At 36.5% G+C, this 22,939-nt stretch overlaps 1 protein-coding gene across 3 annotated transcripts in view; it reads left to right on the top strand.

Moving 5' to 3' along the window:
* The window catches only part of si:ch211-207e14.4 (interleukin-17 receptor D), a 75,494-nt gene that overhangs the window by 36,521 nt on the left and 16,034 nt on the right, over positions 1 to 22,939 (top strand). The window contains exons 3-9 of one of the 3 annotated variants that reach the window (XM_039775153.1): positions 3,388 to 3,546; positions 3,661 to 3,779; positions 5,448 to 5,571; positions 5,686 to 5,724; positions 14,487 to 14,632; positions 15,730 to 15,804; positions 22,188 to 22,242. In XM_039775153.1, the coding sequence (XP_039631087.1) occupies positions 3,388 to 3,546; positions 3,661 to 3,779; positions 5,448 to 5,571; positions 5,686 to 5,724; positions 14,487 to 14,632; positions 15,730 to 15,804; positions 22,188 to 22,242 (717 nt within the window). Of the gene's footprint in view, positions 1 to 3,369; positions 3,547 to 3,660; positions 3,780 to 5,447; positions 5,572 to 5,685; positions 5,725 to 14,486; positions 14,633 to 15,729; positions 15,805 to 22,187; positions 22,243 to 22,939 lie in introns of all 3 variants that reach the window. The other 2 variants (XM_039775152.1, XM_039775154.1) reach the window with 2 other exon arrangements.

Genomic DNA, 22,939 nt, shown 5'->3' with positions numbered 1-22,939 from the left:
TTTGTATAGAGTACTATATTTCCTCCTGCCAAATCAGCACAGATAGTTTTCTTTATTTAAAAATTTGAACTTTAGTACATATAGTGCCAGTACAAGTGATCAGTGCTGTCAGGCTGCCATGATAACCAATGCACCAGTACCATTCTACCATCCTACCATCCTACCCCGTGTTTTTTAGATATCCACAGCTCATTTTTACCATAACACCTATCGACTCACTTTGATATTTTGCTAATTTATCATCTAGTAGAAGGATTAACTGTAGAACTAAGGCTCTAGTGCTGTACCTTCAAGTTTGTTCATTGTTGTCTTTTTACTTATACCTTCCTGCTAACCACTCTTGTATTGCATTTATATACTATTTATGTATTTTTTGCTACCACATACAGAATTATAATAATTTCTGCTACTGGGTAAATTTGTACATGTCAATTAACCCAAAAACAATGTCTTTGGGATATAGGTGGAAACCAGAATAGTGTTTTCACAGTTGCTCTCATTACTTAATGCCATGTTAAGTTAAACTTTATCTTTTCTTCAGAAACATATCACATAATTTGTACTTTCTTGAGTGCTTTACCTCGCAGTCAATAAAGTGGTTAATGACACTTTATTTTAAAATAATATACAGTAAATCAGTAGCTCCTCCGACAGGACACAGAATCCATTACATTCATGATATTACAGCTCTCTGAATAATTTAAATGTATACTTAACATAATTTTTATTCCTTACAGCTTACTTACAAAAGTTAAGCAGGTTTCATTTCGAAATTCTACACGTAACGGTCATAACGGTCGATAACAGTCAACAACGTCCACCATGTTGAACTTTCTTATTTATAGCCCCATCTTCACGAAATTTGGTAGGCGCCTTCCCTGTGCTAACCGAAACCGATGTATGTACTTATTTCGATGGTATGACGCCATTGTTGGTCATCATATTGAACTTTCCAACGTCACTAATTTTCCAACTTCCCGTGCAGGTAGAAGGCTGACCCCATCTTCACGGAATTTGGTGGGTGGCTTCCCTGCGCTAACCAAAACTGATGTACGTACTTATTTCGGTTGTATGACACCACTGTTGGCCGCCATATTGAACTTTCAAACGTCACTAATTCTCCAACTTCCCGTGTAGGTAGAAGGCTGAAATTTGGCAGGCTCATTCCTTACAGATTACTTACAAAAGTTAAGCAGGTTTCATTAACAAATATTCTATGCGTAACGGTCATAACGGTCGACAACGTCCACCATGTTGAACTTTCTTATTTATGCCCCCATCTTCACGAAATCTGGTAGGTGGCTTCCCTGCGCTAGCCGAAACCAATGTATGTACTTATTTCGGTGGTATGAGGCTACTGTCGGCCGCCATATTGAACTTTTCAACGGTCTTTGTTACATATGGGCCCATCTTCAAGAAATTTGGCACGCAGGTTCCCAACGTTAACTGAATCCTACTTACGTACATATATACGTCCATAGCCTGCAGCTCGGTCACTGTGTGAGGCGGCGTTGGGTCCCCCATCCCAACGCCTCCCACGTTGTTGGCTGCTTGCCTATATAAGGCCGTCCGTCGCTCTGGTCTCTACATTCCCTTCCATGCTTCGTCACGGGATTCACGTCTCCCTGCTGATAACTACTGCCTTTTTATTTAATCCACGGCTTCTCCGCTGTTTTATTGTTCATTTATTACGATTATAGTTATTGTGTAGGTATTTTAGACTTACTTTACATTGTTCAGGTACCCATTTCCTTTATCATTCCAACTGTACCCCCATTAACATGTCTATCGAGGTGATCACCATCGATCAAAGAACTGTCACTTACTGAGTGGTTTCTATGCCTGGAGATGGCACCTACCTTTTCCATTCTCTTTGTTATATATTGCACGGCCATATCAGGCTCACTCTTGATATCCGGAGGAACATTGTGTCTTATGTACTGAATGACTGGGACAGGTTCAAGGTGTGGACTGATGACGGTACAGGAGATAATTATACTACACAGGAGCACTTAAGCCCTTCACCTATGGATCTGCATGTGAGTTGATGGCTGCTGCTGAATTGTTCGGTTGTCGCTTTCAAGTGTACCGAAATGGCCAAATATTTTACACCTTTCAACAACCGCCAGTGCCTCTTAAACATCTAAGATTGACAGGTGACGATTTCAGTAGTGGACACTTTGATGTTTCTGAATGTTTAAACTCTCAAAAGCTGGATGTGAAGTTATCGATGAAACCGGTTGTATACTTACAACGCTTGACAGATGCCGAATGTCTCTTCAACACAAGTCCTACAAATACTGTCGTAATTGAAACAAACCATGAAACTCAAACCGATTATGACAGCAGCAATCCAAGCTGTGAGATTTGAAACAAGATTACTGTTCACATGGCCAACTGTACGTTGCATGCTCAAGAGTAAGCTCAGCGCACAGCTTGGTCATATTACAACTGGAGGGCCGAACTCACAATGTGGTATACAAAGAGATCCTTAACAAATTATTATTGGTATATTTTCCCTCAGTTTAAAAAGGTTTAATTTTCTTCTTAATAAAAATTTTAAGGCAGTACTTCGCCGCTGTGAAGCGCGGGTATTTTGCTAGTTGTACTTATAAGTACAAACAGTTCTACAAGTAGCACTTGATGGACTGATTGATTGTGTTTATAGTTTTATAGTTTTTGGGATGAAACTGTTTCTGAACCACAAGGTCCATACAGGAAAGGCTCTGAAGCGTTTGTCGCATGAGAGCAGTTCAAATAGGTAGCATGGTCTTTCTAATTTCTGAGGGAGTTAAATCTCAATAAAGCAAATTTGGTCTTCTGATAACAAAAACCTTCTCATAAGTACATAATTTAAATTTTTACTTAGTAAAGCACTATTGAAATTAAATTGTTTTAATTGTCACATATTAGCATGATATAAAATATAAAAACTGCACTTATTTTGTAAGGTGACACATATATATAACAGTAATTAAATGGTTGCAGATTGGATTTAGATTTTTCTTTCTTGAAGTTTAATGTTTTAATATCAATTATAAAAATATACAATTTCAGAAAGCAAAAAATAAAAATTAAATGTTATGAGGGTTATTCCTGGCCATGTGCTGCTGGGGCAAGTCCCCTGAATTAGATTAAGTGTGTTTGAGAATTTTTAAAGTGTTAGTAGTTTTAAAATTAATTATTGTATGAAAGGTTTTAATTATTTGTGTGTAACAGGTATTACACAATATTATTCATTCCAGCATGAACTCTGTCTTTCTAAAATGGATCAATAACTAAAGATCATAATAATGTAATGTTTGCTATTTTAAAAAAATGGAAAATAAATTGAGGTACACTGTAACTACATCTTGAACAATAATAAAGTCTTTGCATCTTCTTTAGATTGTGTTCCCAAGCCATGTAATACCCTGCTAAGAAGAAGCAACCTTAATCCCTGTGAACATTTTGTAAAAGCTCCACACAATGTCAATGTAAAATTTGGTAACATATCAAACAAGGAACATGAAACAGTGGTGGTCTCCTGGCAGCCCAGCGAGGAGGGTAAGTATTAGTTCTCTGTTAAATCTACTCAAGCTATAAAACTGAATAAAACCTGTGTCACAGTAGACTAAATATGCCATTTATCAGTTGTGAATCCACCTATTTCTTTTGCAGGGATAGAATTCCTGGTTGGTTTTCAGATCAGTGTGCAGATACCAGGAGGAGAAGTAGTAGGATGTCAGCTGCTGTTATTCCACTCTAACTTCTCTTTGGAAGTTGGCAAATCCCAACAGGTAGGTCTCATACTATCCCAGATTAATAATTTCTTTTTGGAGTAAGAACATGCTTGTCTTTTATTTCTACAATAATCAGTTAAGTGTTTTAAGCAAATATCCACAAATGTCAACATAATTCAAAAACTCATTTAAAAATAAAAGAGAAGCTGATCTGATAAACTATGCAGTTATTTGCAGATTTGTTTCAAATTCAAATTTTGCCATGTTTAAAATTATTATTTTAAACTACTACTAACTGTATTTACATTTCTATTTATGTACTGTAATATTTTCACTCCAAACCCACATGCTCAAACTGAAAGAGAAAAAAAAAAAACTCTCATAGCACGTTACACCTGCTAGCTTGCATTAATGTTTGAGTGGACAGGCAGGGAGAATAAGACACAAACCATTATTTTAATATTGTATAATCTCTAGGGGGCATTCAGACAACCTGAGAACCACTTTCAATATTTTTTCCATCCACAACACATTTGAGATGCCTTTATTAATAAAAAGATAACACAAGTAAATAATAAGCTGTGATTTGGACTAAGTTTTACACTCTTTTTCCCATTTAACAGATTGGGAACTCAATTCAGTTTAAATCTTGTCCTACATTTTTATTCGTTTTTCAACAATTTGCTCCCTGGTTAGCCAAGACAGAGCTGCTACCTTGGATCCTATGTGAGCAATGAGAGATTTCAAATTGGTGCATGCTGTGAACATGACAGAAGGGAATGAGTGGGCATGAAAGAAAGAGGAATGGAGTCTCATAGCAGGAGCACTGTGAAATGGAACGGTGGAACAGAAGTGCAGCTGAGCATGGTGACTTGGGTTCACCAATGGTATAACTAACAACCCTCCAATTTTTTTTTTTGTGGTTCTCCGAGTACCACCTGGCAGCTCCTGACATACCACACATTGAGAACTACCAATCTAAAAAGCAGGCACCAATATTATTGCCCTTTTCTACTAGAAATACATTATGTTAAAAGAATTACAGTGGGTAAGTTAGCCCCTTACATGTTTCACATCAATGTTTGCTCTATCTCGGTGCAAAACAATTAAGGAAAATCTTTTTTAAGTCAAGTCAGTAAATAATTTGCAACTGATAGCTTGTCATTTACAGTAGTATTTATAGACAGGTCTGAAAGTCAGTCAGTCATTGTCTGCTAGAAGTGCCTCCATTAAAGATTCCAGATATTCCTACATTTTCTCAAAATTTACATTTATTTAGAACAGATGATGCCTTCATTTAAAGCAACTTACAAGTGTGACTGGTCTTTCTATATTACAAGCATCATACTAGTTCTTTAATTTACACACCAACTATAACATCTTTGAAATGGGGATTGAACTGGTAGCCATTAGGTTTATGTTCCAGTCTGTACACAACACTAACTGTTCTATTCAAAAATATGACAACACTTTACAGAGACAGGCACAGTAAACTAGTTAACACCTAACAGTGTTAAATAGTTTGTGAGAATTCGGCTTTTACAAAAAGGCACATTAGTTAACAGCCAACAGTGTTAAACAGTTTGTGAGAATTTCTGTTTTTGAACAATAAAATAAAAGTTAGATCCAGGCAGTTTTATATATTGTTAGATCCAGGTAGTTTTACCAGTACAGGTTATTTTATTAAAGGACAGTGCTCAATTACCTTCCACTCATATCCCACAGGTGTACCAGTCTGATCCCTTTCCCAACCTGGAGCTGGGAACAGAGTATGTTGTGACAGTAATTGCTTTGCCAGTCCCTGAGCAATGGGAATATTACTACACAGCAAAATTCTTCAGAACACGCAGTGAGTAGACGTCTTCTTCCAATACTCACTGTCTGTCATTAAACCAGATTCTAGGATATTAAGCAAAAGGGTGAATAATTACAATTTCCAGATACTTTGTGTTTGTTTTCATAGGTTGCGCCCAAATAAATGGAGTGGAGAAATGCAGAGCAGGTAATTTCATTATTCATCTCATTTCAATCCTTAATTAGCAGTACTTTTCAATATTGAATTAACATGAAATTCAGTTCAATCTATTTTCAAACCACTGCAAAGGAGTTTTTTTGAGGTTTTATTTTCTTTGTTTTTATTTTTATTTTTTAACTTATCAATTCATCTACCCTAGGCATCCACCTAACCTAAGTTACTGTAAGTATGTGGGAACCGATAAATGTTACATTGTTATTCCCCATTTCTCTATTTGATAGCCAGGAAAGAAATAAAAACAAAAACATTAAATGAGAACCAAGTTTGTATGGAATATAATTCTTCGGATTCATTACATTTAATCACCCAAGCAAGCATAACTAGAGATATTTCCAGTTAATTAGTGAATCACATACTTAAGTTCAATCAATATAGAATCTAGGAAGCACTTCATTGGCAAAGGGTCATTCGAATCTGGATGTGATAAATCTTTTGTTTTACATGTTGACATGTTATGAATTATTTTGTATCATTTTTATACAGTAACTGGGCACTTTTGAAGGTGTTTATTCAGTTCAGGGAATCATTGTTGGTCATGGATGATACCATTTTTTATCCGTTTTTTGCATGGCCACAGTATGTTGTTTATGGCTGCTATGCTCTTTGCTGGACACATAATGCAGAAATCTAGTGATGTACCTTGTCATCATTCTCCACTTTTATATAATAGGAAGAAGGGATCTTCTTCATCTACACTGAATGTGTGCTGATTTAGTGCCAGTGAAATGCATAGTTTAAACTTATTTTGAAAAATACCTAAAAATTAAATGATGCCATCCACTACATCAGTTTTTCTCAACCACTTGGCTACAACCGTCTTTCTACTCACTAGCTACCACTGCTGGAACTTGAGTTGCTATTGCTTAAGATGGCAGCTGGTTGCCAAGTGGTTCACTGTGCATCATGAGTTACTCGCCATTCTGACAGTTACATAGGGATTTCGTAAGCCATCAGTCCTAATGCCTTGTATTAGCTGTAGATATTGGAAAAATTAGTGGTGATCACTGAATAACATGAATTTGATGCAAATTTTGATTGCATCTTTTATCGTACTAATCACCCAAGCCAGAAAGCAGAGGTTCTTCTGACATAATAGTTAAAACATCTCTGTTGTTTGATGCATGCAGTGTTGCATTTATCACCAACATCTAGTTGTATTAACTAAACTGAGAGCATTAATATTACATTCTTAAAATAACTTTATGATGACCTAACGGCAGAAATATTACATTACTAGCAAAAAAAAAAGATACACATTAGAACATGATATGTTATGCAGACATACTTCAGGTTTTGAAAAAGTTTAACTAATCACTTTAGCTACTGTAAAGCAATATTCAACAGAAGGCCCAAAGAATTAAACTTCAGATACAAAGAACTGAAAACAACTTCTCTGATAACTTCACAACTTAACTGACCAAATGAATATGACACAAAAGAAGAACGAAGATTACAATTTTAACCAAATAAAACTTATTGTGATTAATTACTTACAAAATGTTATTAGTTACATTTGAAGACTATTTCCTTAAACTCTGGACTCTGTGTTCTGGATCCATTTGACCTTAACAAATAGAGAAAGATTTCTCTCTGATTGCAGAAGATATGTTGACTGATCTTTCCTGAAATGTTATACAGTATTATAAAAATCTGAAGAATACTTGATCCATTTATATAATAATCATAGTGAATGAGGATGTTCAAGCAAGTAAGCATTTAGGTTCCTGCTCCAGTTTTTTAAATTGGCTAAATATGATACTTACATTAAAGCTGTCTTAAACAATCCTTATATCAAATATTAATAATTTGTGTCATACAATGGCAGCACATCTTTTTCATTATTATGTTTGAAACAGAAACATTTACTATTAATATTATATCATTTGCATAAATATTTACTGTATATGCATATTTATAAATATTTTCTTAAAATATTTTTCACATTATTGATTATTTTGTAATTTCATTTTTTTACATTTTCATAGAGATTCTTACAAATCAAAGATTTTTTTTTTGTATAGGCCTCTGCAGTCCCAAAAAGATAAGTTACACTGGTCTAGTTGAGGACATTGTATTCTAAAATATTTTTATATAAATAACAGTTTGTCTAGTAGGATGGGACTTTATTTGGCTGAAAATAAGTTTCTTAATAGATTATATCTTGGGCAATGAAGTCTGGCCCTCTACACTATGCAATGGACAAATTTATATGTGTGACAATCCATATTAAACTGCTGTTTGACAATACAAATTATTTAATAGGACTAGATTATTTGACTGCATGTCACAGCATGTGGCACCATCAACCAAATGACATTTAAGATTAGAATATCAGAATATTAGAAAAAAAGTGGATGAGAACAAGCTATTCAGCCCAACAATCCTAACATTCTGTTACCCTCCTTAAAGACTACAGAACACTTTCTGGAAGTTGACACCGACAAGTCCACTTATTCTTCTTCTTTCGGCTGCTCCCGTTAGGGGTTGCCACAGTGGATTATCTTCTTCCATATCTTTCTGTCCTCTGCATCTTGTTCTGTTACACCTATTACCTGCATGTCCACTCTAACCACTTCCATAAGCCTTCTCTTAGGCCTTCCTCTTTTCCTCTTGCCTGGCAGCTCTGTCCTTAATATCCTTCACCCAATATACTCAGCAACTATCCTCTGGACATGTCCAAACCAATGCAATCTCGCCTCTCTGACTTTGTCTCCCAACCGTCCAACTTGAGCTGACCCTCTAATGTACTCATTTCTAATCCTATCCGTCCTCATCACACCCAGTGCAAATCTTAGCATCTTTAACTCTGCTACCTCCAGTTCTGTCTCCTGCTTTCTGGTTAGTGCCTTCTAAATCCTTCTCATTAGGTGTACTTTCAATTTTCACACCTCTTACTGTGTATTCAAATCTAACATTTTGACTTCCTACATGTAATTGTTTTCATTTACTTGCATGAAATTTCATCTGCCACAAATCTGCCCAAGCCTGTATGCTGTCCAAAACACAATCCACCTAGTTTGGCATCATTTGCAGACTTTAACAGCTTTTTACTTATATTCCTATCCAAATCATTTGTATGCATTAAAAGATGACAGTGCAACAACAACAACAACATTTATTTATATAGCAGATTTTCATACAAAAAATGTAGCTCAAAGTGCTTTATAAAATGAAGAATAGAAAAATAAAAGACACAGTAAGAAAATAAAATAAGTCAACATTAATTAACATAGAATAAAGTAAGGTCCGATGGCCAGGGTGGACAGAAAAAAAAAAACTCCAGACGGCTGGAGAAAAAAAATAAAATCTGCAGGGATTCCAGACCATGAGACCACCCAGTCCCCTCTGGGCAATCTACCTAACATAAATGAAACAGTCCTCTTTGTATTTAGGGTTCTCACAGAAGGATTTGATGATGATGGTCACGTAGACTTCTGGCTTTCAGTCCATCAATGTTGGAGCATCATGATGCTTTGAGTAGGTGGTGGTGGCGCAGGCCGCCACCACAAAGAAACCGGAAAAAGAAACAGAAGAGAGAGTAGGGGTTAGTACGGATTTTAGGGCCACTATGAATAGTTATTGTGATGAATTGAACATACAGAGTATCAGTATTAAGTTAAAGTGAAGTTATAAAAAGGCCATGTTAAAGTAATGCGTTTTCAGCAGTGTTTTAAACTGCTCTACTGTATTAGCCTGATGAATTCCTATTGGCAGGCTATTCCAAATTTTAGATGGATAACAGCAGAAGGCCGCCTCACTACTTCTTTTAAATTTAGCTTTTGGAATTGTAAGGAGACACTCATTTGAGGATCTAAGGTTACGATTTGGGATATAGGGTGTCAGACATTCCGATATATAAAATGGAGAGAGATTATTTAAGGCTTTATAAACCATAAGCAGAATTTTAAAGTCAATTCTGAAAGACACAGGTAACCAGTGTAGTGACATCAAAACTGGAGAAATGTTTTCGGATTTTTTTTTCCTAGTTAGGATTCTAGCAGCTGCATTCTGCACTCGTTGCAAGTGATTTATGTCTTTCTTGGGTAGTCCTGAGAGGAGTGCGTTACAGTAATCTAGTCGACTGAAAACAAAAGCGTGAATTAATTTCTCAGCATCTTTCAATGATATAAGAGGTCTAACTTTTGCTATGTTTCTTAAGTGAAAAAATGCTGTCCTAGTTGTCTGATGAATATGCGATTTAAAATTCAGGTTACAGTCGATAGTTACCTCTAAGTTTTTTACTTCCGTGTTAACTTTTAATCCTAATGCATCAAGTTTATTTCTGATAACCTCATTGAATCCATTACTGCCAATCACTAAAATTTCAGTTTTCTCTTTATTTAGTTTGAGAAAATTACTATTCATCCATTCAGAAATACCAGTAAGACATTGTGTTAGTGTATCGAAAGAGTCGGTATCATCAGGTGCTATTGATAAGTACAGCTGTGTGTCATCAGCATAGCTGTGGTAGCTCACGTTGTAACTTGAGATAATCTGACCTAACGGAAGCATATAGATTGAGAAAAGCAGCGGAGCCAGGATAGAGCCTTGTGGAACACCATATAGGATATCATGTGTCTTTAAGTTGTGATTACCACAACTCACAAAGAATTTTCTCCCTGCCAGGTAGGATTCAAACCAATTTAAGACACTGCCAGAGAGGCCCACCCATTGACTAAGGCGATTTCTAAGAATATTGTGATCAATGGTGTCAAATGCGGCACTCAGATCTAGGAGGATTAGAACATATAAATGGCCTCTGTCTGCATTTACCCGCAAGTCATTTACTACTTTAACGAGTGCAGTTTCTGTGCTGTGATTTGTTCTGAAACCTGACTGAAATTTATCAAGAATAGCATGTTTATTGAGGTGGTCATTTAATTGCAAAATGACTGCCTTCTCTAGAATTTTACTTAAGAAGGGCAGGTTAGAGATGGGTCTAAAATTTTCAAAAGCAGAGGGGTCAAGATTATTTTTCTTGAGCAGGGGTTTAACTACAGCAGTCTTAAGACAGTCTGGGAAGACCCCCGTAATTAATGACGAATTTACTATGTCAAGAACGTGTACTGAACGTGCAACGTGTACTGCATCCAAGTATTTGGATTTCTGACAACAAACCTAATGTAGCTAGTAAAAAAATCTTTTAGAGATATATGTTTTTTTATGTTATTTTGACCTTGATTTTTGACATTTGCTTTGGGCTTTGTTTTTCTTGTTTGGGTATTTTCATTACAATTGCCTTTCTATTTTTTGACCACTGCTATGTAAGAATTATTTTTTTATTTCTTTGTCCGGTTTTAAATTTTTGTTCTTGTGAACTGACATTTTTTTATCTTGAGAAAGGCGACAATCTACTCATGAGTGTAGAAAAAATTGTCTGTTCAGATGGGTCATTCCTCAACTTGTTCTAAACAGGAAAACAAGTACAAATATCAAATATACCAAAACAAAAAGGCCAGTAGTATTTGTTTCCCATAATGAAGGATTCTGTTGTTTTTTCTATGGTGGATTGAGAAATTCCATTCAACAAAAAGGTAAATATAAAAAACTAAGCAATCACTTTTCATCACTTCTACGGTATTCTAAAAACTGTGAAATCACACAGAAGTCCACATTCCTAAGGTATCAGTGGTCAGTGAATGGTTTTGGAAAGCATGCAGGAGAGCAGACAGAAAGTGGAAGAAGAACACACTGTAGATAACCAACAATATTTTGAAAGCCTGTTTGGGAAAATTTCAGGAGGCTATAAAAACAGCAAGAGAAAAATATTTTTCTGATATTATTTCAAAGAATTGCCAAAAGCCCTAGGTTTTGCATAGTGGTATGAATAGTATACTTAGTCCTCCTGTTAATATTGTTTCACCTGGATCATCTTTGATTTTCAATGATTTTTTAAAATTTCTTTGAAAGTAAAATGGATACTATGAGATTACAGATTGCACCTCTGGCCTGTAGCCCAGTTGAATTGATTAGGCACTCAGCTGTTTTTGGTCAATTTCAGCCAGTGACTCTTTTACAACTTAACTAAGCTTGTTTCTAAAATGAAGCCGTCTTCCTCTTCTTGTGATAGTATGCCTGCTTGTCCCTTTAAGGAGGTTTTTCAAACAATTGCTCCTAGTATTTAATGACTGGCTCAGTCCTAGCATGATATGAACATGCTGTGGTTTAGCCATGTGGTTTAGGCTAATCTGAGCCTATTTCTTCCTAATAATTTTTGCCCAATCACCAATTTACCCTTTTTAGCTAAACTTCTTGAGAAAAAGCTCTCTCACTTAAAGCACTTTCTGGATCAAGCTGTTTTTCCAGACAATTTTCAGCCTGGATTCAGATCATTCTATAGTATTGAATCAGGGAAGTTTTATTCCAATTGTGTTGGATCTTCATGCAGCTAACTTTTGACATAGTTGAACATGATATCCTCATCGATCAGCTTCAACAATAAATTGGAATTAAAAATTCTACACTTGGGTGGTTTTCAGCTTATTTGTAGAGCAGGACATTTAATATTTAGTTTGGAGACTCATTGTTCTCTGTAGCTCCTGTTACATGTGGTGTTCCATAAAAATCTATTTTGGGACCTTTTATTTTTCTTTGTACATGTTGCCACTTGGCAGAATTCTAACAAACTATAATACTAAATTTCGCTGCTATGCTGAAGATTCCCAAATTTGTCTTCCTTTAAAATTTGATGAGAGGTTATCAATTATATCTCTTTTGCAACACCATCAGAATAGTAAATGTTGGATGGAAGCAAATTTGCTCCAGTTAAATGAATCCAAGACAGTGATTATTCTAGTTGGTCCTTCTACATCTACTAATATTACTGCAAACAATACAGGACCACTAACACCACATATTAGGTCTCATGTAAGAAATCTAAGTGTGATTTTTGAAAATGAACTTTAATTTAATAATATTAAATCTGTGGTAAATAGCTTTTTTCAACTTAGGGCTATTTTCTAAATTTAAGCCATTTCTGTCATATACAGTAAATATGCTTATTCATGCCTTGGTCTTCTCATGCCTAGATTGCTGCAATTCTGTTTATGCTGCTGTCTGTTGAGCGTCATTGTTCCACCTTCTGAATGTGTCTGCAAGGGTGTTAACTGGCACCAAAAAAAGAGATCATATCAACATATCACATGTTTTGGCTTCCCTGTACTGGCTTCCAGTACAGTATAGGATGAATTTTAAAAATGTATTATGTGTTAAGGGCACTGCATAGGTTTGCTCCTTCATATATTATTGCGCTTCTTATTCCATATTTACCATCCAGGGCTCTCGGGTCCTTATATCAGTTATTCTTATGTATTCCCACAGACACGTCAGGAGGTTATGGGTTACCGTACTTTTGCAGCTATGGCCCTGATGCTTTGGAATACTCTGCTTCATGAAATAAGAGCTGCTGCTTAGAGAAACAGTTTAAAATCACAATTAAAAGCTCATCTTTCTTCACAGGCCATCTGGCTCATAGTAAAGGTCTTATTCTTAAAAATTTGTTTTAAGATTTAAGTTTTATATGGGCGGCACGGTGGCGCAGTGGTAGCGCTGCTGCCTCACAGTTAGGAGACCTGGGTTCGCTTCCCGGGTCCTCCCTGCATGGAGTTTGCATGTTCTCTCCGTGTCTGCGTGGGTTTCCTCCGGGCACTCCGGTTTCCTCCCACAATCCAAAAGACATGCAGGTTAGTTGGATTGGTGATTCTAAATTGGCCCTGGTGTGTGCTTGGTGTGTGGGTGTGTTTGTGTGTGTCCTGTGGTGGGTTGGCACCCTGCCCAGGATTGGTTCCTGCCTTGTGCCCTGTGTTGGCTGGGATTGGCTCCAGCAGACCCCTGTGACCCTGTATTCGGATTCAGCGGGTTAGAAAATGGATGAATGGATGGAAGTTTTTTTATGTATTAATAGTGCATATAGCTTTTTATTTATTTATTTGGTCATATTTATATTTATTAGCTTTTAGCTTCTAGGATCTGTGTTTTTACTGGCTTTACTGGTTTTTAATGTAAAGCACTTTCAATTTGTAGCATTTAATATGCTAGATAATTAAAGCTGACTTGACATCTGAGTATCTCTGATTCTTCAGCAGCATCTGAGCAATGAATGGTAGGGACAGAAAAGCAACATTAGTGTTTTTTATGTTTCTAAACAAAAAACAATGGTAATGTGAAACCTTTTCTAAAAGGCTTAATGCTCAAGTGCTTTATTTTGCTAGTAAAATTGTAAGTAAAATTGATTTCAACTGACTTAAATGAGGTAGAAAAGGAGAACTGTAATACAAAATTTATCCAAAACAGCATAATAAATCCCAAATTCATGAGTGAATGTCTGGCAGAACCAAAGAAAACTGATTGGGGATGAAATGAAAAAAAGTTTTGTTCTGGAATTGTCATATTAATTTTTGTGATGTTTTTCCTAACTGAATTGCTCAAACGTTGGTGAATTGGTGAATGCCACACGTATCTGCAGTCCCAGTACACGGGAGTACATCCTTTGCAATGTTAAAGAAATATATGTAATTTAATCAAGACACATTGCAAAAATCAGAATCTGCACTAATATACAACCTGTTCATAGTCAAAAGCATCTAGTATACATCATATAGTAGGTATATGAAGAGATATAGGTTACTTTAAGGGATACTCACCAAGTGCTGGAATATGCAATATGTGATCGAATATCATGTTACACTACTGTCATCAGTACTGAAAAATAAAATGTGTTGACTTTGCAGATTGGTCTCCCAGAAACATCACCATGTATCAAGAGGGAAGGGATGCTATTTTGTCATTTTCAATGGCTCCTCCTCAACTAAATATTGAAAATTACTTCGCATTTTGTTCAGGTGACAAGATAAACAAATATACTAATGTTCCTGGGGTAAGTGAATGTTCTTACTAATTAAAATAGGGTTGTAAAAATAAATGTTAAGAAATAGGTAGATCCAATTTCCCTGGGTTCCCTGGTTGTTCCCAGAGCTACATTATAGTGTAATGACAGGACAGTCATTAACCAGTCAGCTTAATAGTTAGCCTCTGATATCATAAAATGTATGTACTTTCACATTGTTTATTAAGTCTAAATGACAATTTTTCTTCCACACTCTTGTGTGAATGACAAAGGATGCATTGACTTTTTCCTTCCAAAGGCGTTTTCCATGCTCTTTCCATGGACTCCTGCTTGTTGATAAAAAGTCCAGCTTCAAAGCTAATTGAATGAAGTTAAATAACAACTTTTAGCTCCAAGTAGAAATGAGACCCAAGGAAAACCATACTCACATTGGATATATTTCAAACTGAAGCATAACAAAGATCATAAAAAAACAAGCTGGAAGAGTCCCTATACCCTACCGGACAATGTTCATTCTGGTTGCAGACAGAAGCATCCAGAAAGGGAATATTATAACAGAGGAAAATATGTAGGTCTGGCCACCCAACCTCTGAACTAGAAATCAGGGAAACAGTGTGTACAAAGACCACCATTCTTAGGTGATGCTTCAGTGAAATAAGGCCAGTTGCAGCCTCCAGAAAAAGGGATGCTAACCCTTGCAGTGCCAGGGGCATTAAATGTTGATTTCTTGGTTTTTCCCTTGTGTTAAAATATTTTAAATTATTACAAGCTCTGTGAAATCCTTGGTCACAAGTATTTTCAAAGGTCAAAGGATCATTATATCATAATGTAAATGTTGATTCAAATTGGATAGTACAAGACAACTATGTCCCATTCTTAAGAAATAATGGAGCTCTTAATTTATTGTGACTTATCTTGGATGGATTACAAAAAAAAACAATTTTAAATTCTGGGAGTGGACAAACTACTCCCTTTTTTGATGTACAGATACATTAAGGCAATGGGTAACATATGATTACAAAAATGCTACATTTTTTGTCTAAAAGGATATTCACCCAACAGACATTTTGATTTGAAAACGGACTATTTTTTGTTAACACTCTTCTAATACTAGCCATCATCCTTAGATTCAAGGCGAAAATCAGACCCATGTCAGTTTCCGACTGACTGACCTCCAATTCAGGGTTCCTTATTCTTGTGAGGTAAGAACATTTTTTGACCTTCTTGGCATAAATCCGAAATTTGCTATCTTTTTAATCACAAGCCTTCATTCTAGGATACATCTCTCTATATATCCATCCATCCATTTTCCAACCCGCTGAATCCGAACACAGGGCCACGGTGGTCTGCTGGAGCCAATCCCAGCCAACACAGGGCACAAGGCAGGAACCAATCCTGGGCAGGGTGCCAACCCACCACAGGACATGCACAAACACACCCACACTAGGGCCAATTTAGAATCGCCAATCCACCTAACCTGCATGTCTTTGGACTGTGGGAGGAAACCGGAGTGCCCGGAGGAAACCCACGCAGACACAGGGAGAACATGCAAACTCCATGCAGGGAAGACCCGAGAAGTGAACCCAGGTCTCCTAACTGCGAGGTCTCTCTCTCTCTCTCTCTCTCTCTCTCTCTCTCTCTCTCTCTCTCTCTCTCTCTCTCTCTCTCTCTCTCTCTCTCTCTCTCTCTTTCTCTATATATATATATATATATATATATATATGGAAAAATAGACAAAATTATGTCTCTGGAAATAATGTTGATGGAGTACAAATGCCTCACCGCGTAGTAAATATCAGGGGAGATGGTGCTTGCTTATTCTCATCTATAGCTTATTTAGTGCATGAAACTCCGTCTTTAGCGGTACAGATTCGGGCTGACATTGTACGACTTTGAACAGGCACTCGAGGGGATAAAAAAACGTAGGTTTTCGGGAGATGTCATGAATGGGCACTTTGATGTTCTCATTCCCTACACTTACATGCCTGATGTACACGTGGAGCGCACAAAAATTGAGGATAAAAGTCGGTCGCCTTAAATAATAGTAATAATATATTTGTAACGTCTTATTTTCTCTTATTTTGTCTAATATATTGGGTAATACGAGTGTAATGGTGACTAAAGTGTGTTATTTCATGTCTAGAGGGCTCTAATAATGTTAAAAAACGTATTTAGAAGGTCATAAACAGGTTTTCTATACTCTAACTGCAAAAATATTTGATTTATAAATAAAGAATTCTAATTCGTGAAAATTCATTTATCATGGTAGAGTCTGGAACGGATTAACCGTGATAAACGAGGGTTCACTGTATATACAGTGGGATGCAAAAGTTTGGGCAACCTTGTTAATAGTCATTATTTTCCTGTATAAATCGTTGGTTGTTACGATAAAAAATGTCGGTTAAATATATCATATAGGAGACACACACCGTGATATTTGAGAAGTGAAATGAAGTTTATTGGATTTACAGAAAGTGTGCAATAATTGTTCAAACAAAATCAGGCAGGTGCATAAATTTGGGCACCACAAAAAAGAAATGAAATCAATATTTAGTAGATCCGCCTTTTGCAGAAATTACAGCCTCTAAATGCTTCCTGTAGGTTCCAATGAGAGTCTGGATTGTAGTTGAAGGTATTTTGGACCATTCCTCTTTACAAAACATCTCTAGTTCATTCAGGTTTGATGGCTTCCGAGCATGGACAGCTCTCTTTAACTCACACCACAGATTTTCAATTATATTCAGGTCGGGGGACTGAGATGGCCATTCCAGAACGTTGTACTTGTTCCTCTGCATGAATGCCTTAGTGGATTTTGAGCAGTGTTTCGGGTCGTTGTCTTGTTGAAAGATCCAGCCCGGCGCAGCTTCAGCTTTGTCACTGATTCCTGGACATTGGTCTCCAGAATCTGCTGATACTGAGTGGAATCCATGTGTCCCTCAACTTTGACAAGATTTCCAGTCTCTGCACTGGCCACACAGCCCCACAGCATGATGGAACCACCACATTTTACTGCATGCATAACGCCCCTTGTTATGCCCAAATAACTCAATTTTAGTTTCATCAGTCCACAGCACCTTATTCCAAAATGAAGCTGGCTTGTCCAAATGTGCTTAAGCATACCTCAAGTGGCTCTGTTTGTGCTGTGGGCGGAGAAAAGGCTTCCTCTGCATCACTCGCATACAGCATCTCCTTGTGTAAAGTGCGCCGAATGGTTGAACGATGCACAGTGACTCCATCTGCTGCAAGATGATGTTGTAGGTCTTTGGTGCTGGTCTGTGGGTTGACTCTGACTGTTCTCACCATTCGTCGCTTCTGTCTATCTGAAATCTTTCTTGGTCTGCCACTTCAAGCCTTAACTTGAACTGAGCCTGTGGTCTTCCATTTCCTCAATATGTTCCTAACTGTGGAAACAGACAGCTTAAATCTCTGGGACAGCTTTCTGTATCCTTCCCCTAAACCATGATCGTGAACAATCTTTGTTTTCAGGTCATTTGAGAGTTGTTTTGTGACCCCCATGTTACTACTCTTCAGAGAAAATTAAAGGAGGAGGGAAAATTACAATTGACCCCCTTAAATACTCTTTCTCATTATAGGATCCACCTGTGTATGTAGGTCAGGGGTCACTGAGCTTACCAAGCCAATTTGAGTTCCAATAATTAGTTCTAAAAGTTTTGGAATCAATAAAATGACAACGGTGCCCAAATTTATGCACCTGCCTGATTTTGTTTGAATAATTATTGCACACTTTCTGTAAATCAAATAAACTTTATTTCACTTCTCAAATATCACTGTGTGTGTCTCCTATATGATATATTTAACTGACATTTTTTATCGTAACAACCAACGATTTATACAGGAAAGTAATGACTATTAACAAGGTTGCCCAAACTTTTGCATCCCACTGTATATAAGCACCCTTCTCATTGGAAACATGCAGAGAGTGTTGAAACATACAAATATAAAATACATAAATAAAAAAATACAATGCAAAGTAGCATATGAAAGCATGTGCCAAAATTGTTATCCTGCTTTGATAACAACTTGTCTTTAAAAATACCAATTACATGTTTCAACTGCTACATATTTTGTTCATGTGTGTGATTCAAATTTTAGGCATATCATCAGAAAATAAGCATATAAGAGCAATAAAATACATAATTCTAAAAGAAATAAACTCATCAACCAACCATTCCCATGCCTGTCCTAAGGACTATGCAATATCACCAAAAACAACAGCAAATCACAGTACCATACATAAATAAGTGAACTAACACAACACAGTTTTTTGTAATAAAAGGATTGCTGAAAAAAAAACTCAATATTTTTCAAATCAGAATTCAAGGCTATACTGTACATTACAAAAAATCTGAATAATTAGCCTCAACATAGTCAGCTTCCAAAATGTATTTAATTCATACATTAGTAACTCTTGATGTAAGCATTTTTTTAGGTACCTTTGTAAGGAACAACCTATATGCCAATGACTTAAATTGAGCTTTACAGTGATTTGTCAAAATGAGAGAGTGTTGGGGAACGGAGAACTAAAGACTGGCTGATCAATTGCTAGTTTGAACCCCAAATGTACTCTACAATACTGCACTGAGACAGAAAAGCAGTCAGGAAATGTCTAGCACCATCATTGTTTGCAAAGATAAGAAATATTTCAAAGTTAACAAAAAGAAATATTTCAAAGTTAACAAAAGTTAAAGTTAACAAAAAACATGTAAATTTCCACTTAACCTAACATAAATGCTATTAGGAGTTATGAGTAAACCAGAGTGCAAGGACAAAATTCCACACTCCACAATATCCTTTCTTCAAACCTATATTTCTGGAGCTGTGAAGCAAAAGTTCTAACCACAATGTCCTGTTTTAATGAGACACAAGACGATCAATTTCAAGTTGTCTAGTTAAGAACTCATAAGAGGGTAAGGATTACAAAATGTTCCTAAAAGTAGTAATGTTAATTATGAAAACAGTAATGGTAAGTAATGCAAAATAAACTAAAATCAGATGGTAACATTGAAGAGGAATATAAAGTTCCAATCTCAACAGATCTTAAGGAAAATAAAAGTTAAGGGGGCAGAGGCTAAGTGGTCACCCAGTCCCACTCTGGCTGATGCTCTTTTCCAGTGGTCCTCAACCTGTCTTGCGCAAGGATGGTAGAAAAGTTGGTTGTGTCAGACATGAGTGAAAGCAGGGTGGTGGCCAGAGAGAAAGAGAGAACCTCATTGTGCAAGAGAGACAGAGTAAACTGTCACAGCTTCAGCAACACCTCAAGAAATTCCACTGTATTCTAAAGGCAAAAAAAAGCTTTCATTATTAACAATTTTCTGAATTGGGTCAGAAATAAAATGCAAAAATGTGACCAATCAGCTGTCAGTTGAGGTCATTTTAACTTGTAATTTGAATGAGGGAGGGAAGTTATCGCCAGACTAATCACCTTTTAATATAGAACAATACATAGCCCTGTTAAACAAATGTAGGTTTTAGATTTCTCTACTGTGTGACACTAGAGGGCACTGCCGCTCCTCAAACAAGATAGACAAAAGCTCTAGACACCAGGAAAAAGCACCAAAACAATCTTTTATTCTTTCTCTTCTCTGCCTTGAAGCACCTCCGCCACCTTACAAAGACAATAATAACAACACAATAATTCTCCTCCTCTCCTCCCAGCAGCTCTGTCACACTCCCTCCCAACTCCGGCTCTACTGCTGGGTCTCCACTAGTCCTTTATATAGTCCTTGACCTGGAAGTGCTTCTGTCCTTCCGACCACATGACTGGCTGACACTTCCGGGACTAATACAGAACAGGGATTTTCTTCTGCCCGGGCTATACTGAAAGAATATGTCCCCTGGTCCTTTGACAGCTCCTCCTGGTGGCACCCACGGCACCCAGCGGGGCTGTGTATCCGAACTCCATGTCTTATAGTGCCCTGCGGGAATCCGGGGTACCACTGCACTTCAGGGAAGCTGCCATCTTGCGTCTTGGGGGAAGCAGTGTCGGCAAGTAGCTGCCATCCCCCATCCTTCTATTCAAGAGGCGTCCTGGCTGAGTTGAGCTGCCAGCCGTCCATCACAACTGATAGTCATGAAAATGATTACAGTTGTGCATCCAACCACTCATCAATTTTATAACCAATGTATCCATTCATAACCATATGTAATGCATTGAAAGAAACACATATCAGATACGCATAGTTAGCGGCAATGCTAAAATAGAACACTTAATTGCTGAAATTGAATCAGCAGATCTTATATTTATGTAATTCATTGCATTTTTGAAATCAAAATAATGTTCACTACTATAACAATTAAAATGTGGCAAACATGGCGTAAACAGAAATCACACATGATTTGGATGGTACAGGTATAAGTAAATAGGATGAAACCTATTACTGCTGTCTTTTTAGTGGTAAATTCTCGAACAGCACACAGGCATAAGCAATAACAAGCTCCAAACAGTTATGTGAGGCAGGTTGAAAGCAACAAAACAAAGACGGTTTTACAAGAATTCTGAAATAATAATAACCTTAAATTGACACATTGTAATAAGAATATAAGTTTAATGTCACTGTACTCTGTACAAAAATTATTTTAGAAATCCACTCACATGTATAGGCCAGGCCAAAGTTAACACACAGGGGCTGTCAGCATTTAGAACTGCTAGGCAAGCATTTGAAGAGAGAAGGGGACAACTACGAAAATGGGCATTGTACTGTTTCTATATGTTAGAGATGAAATTGAACCCTCTCCTTCCCTTGTTTGAAACCTAAGTAAGGGCCAGCACGTGGAGAAACCAGTATAAAAGACTTGGACAGCAGCCAAATACCTCAAAGTCGACGGACGGATGAGTGATATCGCCATCCGTCCTGAAAACCCTTCCAGCGCAGCGACGAAAAATGGCAGACTGTATACATCAAGCTCCCACCTTAGTAATGTCTTGCTATGGCTTCCCATCTGTAATGCCGTGTAAATCGTCATTAAAGAAAGCTAAGTTATTTTTCTTATGTGATTTTTACCACCGTATCACTATGGTTACTTTTGGTTACTTAAAATGCCGCAATTACAAAAGAACTTATTCCAACTAGGGAGCTATCACCCCCTACAGGAACACACATAGATTTAGTAATAATAATTTTAGTCACAAAGATAGTTTTAGAGTGGAAACATATTTAAAAAAAAATCAATGTATTTGTATATTGCCTTCTATAAAAGTATTTATATAACAACTATGTAACAGTTCTCACCATTGCTTTTTTTAATATGAAAGTCCTTAATTATATTTTACTGTATTCTTAAACTTGATTATTTGTATCCTCTTTGTATGCTAAATATTGATATTAATATAAACTAAACATGTCTGCTGATTACCAGTTTATACTACATTGAAATGTCTGTTCATAATGTCAGACATTTAACAGGAAAGACCATGAACATGGTAAGTTTACAGGAGTTTGGACATTCAATATTCTCTTTCCCCTAAACACTAACTTTACATTTGTCAAAGTAGGCCAGGAATTCTAAATGTATTTACTAAGCATATAAAATCAACATTATTGTTATTATCTGTTATTCTGTTTAGATAGCAGCAGATATTGAGGATGCAAAAAGGAAAGTTTATAAATTCATGTTAGAAGGTAAGCTTTTTTTTCAATATGTCAAACTTGACAGAGCCACCCAAAATATTTTACTTTGTTTATGCAGATGATTGATTTATCCATTCAGACAAGAATATTTTATGCTTGCCCTGTCCATTGTATATGTATATTTGGAGCCTTTTTTCTGACTCTCATTATACTGTATTACTGACCATTGTGGAACATAGTAGGTAGTAATATGTTAAATGAATTCATCATTCTGCAATTTTTATTACTGGCCAATTACTTTTCCTTATTGGTTTTCATACAACATTAAAACATAGGCACATTTCAACTCATAGGTATTCTGATCATCATATACAAAGTATGCGCACACTCATACAATATACACTCACTCAGAACTGAAACTTAAGGGCACAGTAGAGTTTCCCCAGGTAGATTACTCTTCAGATAAATGACACGTGAGATATCCCAACAAGGCTTTTTTTTCTAAAATAGCTATGCACAGTTATGTGGGATGTGTAAACAATATGTATGTTAGTTCAGGATTGATTTATATCAGGTGCAGTTTCACCCCTAAAAACACAAGAAATGTTTCATAAAATGAACAGATGAGGGAATGGATAATGTTTGCTGAAATTCAAAATAGAGGGAACTATGTCAATTAAATATGTAAACATGCTGCATAGAAGACAGAATAAATTACATTGAACTACTATCAGTACAAAATAGTTTT

This window comes from Polypterus senegalus, chromosome 13 (assembly GCF_016835505.1).
Source record: "Polypterus senegalus isolate Bchr_013 chromosome 13, ASM1683550v1, whole genome shotgun sequence".
In the NCBI taxonomy this organism is placed as follows: Eukaryota; Metazoa; Chordata; class Cladistia; order Polypteriformes; family Polypteridae; genus Polypterus; species Polypterus senegalus.
Note: the sequence above shows the minus strand (reverse complement) of the source record. Positions and strands in the feature narration are given on the sequence as shown.